The sequence below is a fragment of the Sinocyclocheilus rhinocerous genome, unplaced genomic scaffold (genome assembly GCF_001515625.1).
Source record: "Sinocyclocheilus rhinocerous isolate Xijiao unplaced genomic scaffold, SAMN03320098_v1.1 scaffold632, whole genome shotgun sequence".
Taxonomy (NCBI): domain Eukaryota; kingdom Metazoa; phylum Chordata; class Actinopteri; order Cypriniformes; family Cyprinidae; genus Sinocyclocheilus; species Sinocyclocheilus rhinocerous.
The window spans coordinates 525,989-529,530 of NW_015639247.1; the positions used below are offsets into that span (position 1 = coordinate 525,989).

Here is a 3,542-nt window from a genome sequence, read left to right on the forward strand (position 1 = left end):
AAATGTGACTCTGGAGCACAAAACCAGTCATAAGGGTCAGTTTTTTGCTGAATAAATAATCTTTCCATTGATGTATGGTTTGTTAGGATAGGACAATATTTGGCCGAGATACAACTATTAGAATATCTGGAATCTGAGGGTGCAAAAAAATCAAAATATTGAGAAAATTGCCTTTAAAGTTGTCCAAATGAAGTTCTTAGCCATGCATATTACTAATCAAACATTAAGTTTTGATATATTTACGGTAGGACATTTACAAAATATCTTCATGGAACATGATCTTTACTTAATATCCTAATGATTTTTGGCATAAAAGAAAAATCAATAATTTTGACCCATACAATGTATTGTTGGCTATTGCTACAAATATACCCCAGCGACTTAACACTGCTTTTGTGCTGCAGGCTCACATATATGTTTACTTTGTGCTGCTTCCCCTAAAATATCTCTTTTGCATTATTTCATGTGCAGTATTTATCAACCCTCTACTTTGCGAGTAAATCACTCGCATATGCGACTAAATCTTACTCTGGGCGACTAAATGATGTCTAACATTAGCCATTGGCTAATAAATTCTTAGATTTTACACACCAGTATGTGTGTGAGAGGCGTACACAAAGTTTTTTTTTTACTTTTGAAATTGTAAAAATGCAGAAACCTTTCTGGGAGGGGTAGGGTTAGGGGTGGGTTTAGGTTAAAACGTGTATAACTATCTGTATATAAAAACAATAGAAGTCTATGTAATGTCCCCATTTAGATAGCTAAGTAAACGTGTGTGTGTAAAATAGTATATCAGTCTGGCGAGTAAACAAAAAAATTTACTAGCCAATGGCGATTATATTGCCAAGGTGTGCGTAGAGGGTTGTTTATGTAAAGTTCTTGTACAGTCTCAGATTATGTGCATGTTTAGTCAACTATTTATAGTATATGGTTAACTGTTGAATAGGTTTGCAATTGTTTTTCTTATACTTCTATTGTTGTATGTTTATATTTATGTTTAGCTAGTATATAGCACCGTGGTCCTGCAAGACACGACATTGAGCATGACGATAAAGCTCGACTCGCGACGTTAAAAGAAGAGAAAAGATCCTGTCCTGAGAATACAGACATTCACAGACATTGACACCAAGAACTCCTGTATAACGGTTGCTTTATTGATTGTGTTATTTGTGATCTCTGTTTGCAGATGATTGAAGTCATAAACTATAAGTGTGATCTTGTGAACTACAGTTACGGGGAGGCGACACACTGGCCAAACTCAGGGTGAGTCTCTCACTGCAAAATACACGGCCGAAGTCAAGTCACGTGTATTTCTGTAGCTTTTATTCTCATCCGAGTGTGTCACTGCAAGTTGCTGGATTGTTCAAACCACTTGCTCGATGGAACGTTATGAACTTTAAAGGGGTCCTATTGTGCTTTTTCACTTTTTCAACTTTAGTAAGTCTGTAATGTTGCTGTTTGAGTCTAAAAAAGATCTACAAAGTTACAAAGCTCAAAGTCCACTTCAAAAGGAGATATTTTATTTAACAGAAATCACTTTTCAAAAACTACAACGAATGACTCGTTTGGACTACAACGCATATTTTCCATGACATTTCCCGACCAGGCGCAGAGTGCTGCCAATCACCGCACACTCTGGCCCGGCGAACCAATCACAGCACGCACCGGCCCGGCTAACCAGTCACAGCACGCACCGGCCCGGCTAACCAATCACAGCACGCACCGGCCCGGCTAACCAGTCACAGCACGCACCGGCCCGGCTAACCAGTCACAGCACGCACCGGCCCGGCTAACCAGTCACAGCACGCACCGGCCCGGCTAACCAGTCACAGCACGCACCGGCCCGGCTAACCAGTCACAGCACGCACCGGCCCGGCTAACCAGTCACAGCACGCACCGGCCCGGCTAACCAGTCACAGCACGCACCGGCCCGGCTAACCAGTCACAGCACGCACCGGCCCGGCTAACCAGTCACAGCACGCACCGGCCCGGCTAACCAGTCACAGCACGCACCGGCCCGGCTAACCAGTCACAGCACGCACCGGCCCGGCTAACCAGTCACAGCACGCACCGGCCCGGCTAACCAGTCACAGCACGCACCGGCCCGGCTAACCAATCACAGCACGCACCGGCCCGGCTAACCAATCACAGCTCACACTGGCCCAGCTAACCAATCACAGCACACACTGTGTTGATACAGGAACTATTCGAGCCGTTCATGCCAGACTGGGGAGAGAGGTGTTGTAATAATGTAAAATATGTGAAAAATAATGTGTTTTTCGAACAACCTAGTATGAGAGCCTGTTCTAGTACACCCCCAAAACAAAATCATGACATTATGATTCACGTCTGTGTGTTCTTCAGGAGGATCTGTGAGGTCATCACGGAAGCTGTACAGAAGTATAATGTGTTGTTTGTGTCGAGCGCTGGGAATAATGGCCCGTGTCTCTCCACCGTGGGCTGCCCCGGAGGAACCACCAGCAGTGTGATCGGTACCGGCCTGAAACACACTTCTTCACTTCATTATATCAATATTGCCAAAGCATCACACCTAAACAAGCAATGACAAGAAATATAACAATAACTAACGACAACTTAAAATTAAGAATAACAAGATCTGCACATGATTTGCAGACAAAAATAATTAAGTTAATTTGTGCCATTGTTTTATTTTTTTACCTTCATAATGAATCAATTGTGACCCTGGACCATAAGGGAAATTGAGATGTATACATCATCTGAAAGCTGAATAAATAAGCTTTCCATTGATGTATGGTTTGTTAGGATAGGACAATATTTGAAAATCTGGAATCTGAGGGTGCAAAAAAATCTAAATATTGAGAAAATCATCTTTAAAGTTGTCCAAATGAAGTCCTTAAAAGTTGTTCAAATGAAGTTCTTAGCAATGCATATTACTAATCAAACATTAAGTTTTGATGTATTTACGGTAGGAAATCTGCAAAATATCTTCATGGAACATGATCTTTACTTAATAACCTAATGATTTTTGGCATAAAAGAGAAATGTATAATTTTGACCCATACAATGTATTGTTGGCTATTGCTACAAATATACCCCAGCGACTTAACACTGCTTTTGTGCTGCAGGGACACAAATAGTATGATATAGCCACGATTTACCAAAACAGCGGGACAAATTAATACGGCATGACCATGATTTTCCCTAAAAGAGGGAATGAATTCTTAATTTCTTTAAATTTCTAAAAACAACTTGACCACACTTTACTAAAACAAGAAAACTAATTAGTACAATGTGGCCACAATTTAGTACAATGAGAGAACAATTTAATACAGCATGGCCACAATTTACTAAAACTAGGGAATGAATTAGTACGATTTACCAAATTAGTATGATTTGTCACGATTTACCAAAACAAGGGAACATATGTATAAAATAGACATTTATCAAGACATTATGAAGAAGAAAATATATACACTACTGGTCAAAAGTTTGGGATCAGAATGATTTTTTATGTTTTTTACAGGAGTTTCTTCTGCTCATCAAGGCTGCATTTATTTGAT

The 3,542-nt window shown here is 40.4% G+C and overlaps 1 protein-coding gene across 1 annotated transcript in view; it reads left to right on the forward strand.

Moving 5' to 3' along the window:
* The window catches only part of LOC107751091 (tripeptidyl-peptidase 2-like), a 38,575-nt gene that overhangs the window by 6,975 nt on the left and 28,058 nt on the right, over positions 1–3,542 (forward strand). Inside the window, exons 8-9 of the mRNA XM_016566692.1 lie at positions 1,187–1,263; positions 2,365–2,492. Coding sequence (XP_016422178.1) covers positions 1,187–1,263; positions 2,365–2,492 — 205 coding nt within the window. The remainder of the gene's footprint in view (positions 1–1,186; positions 1,264–2,364; positions 2,493–3,542) is intronic.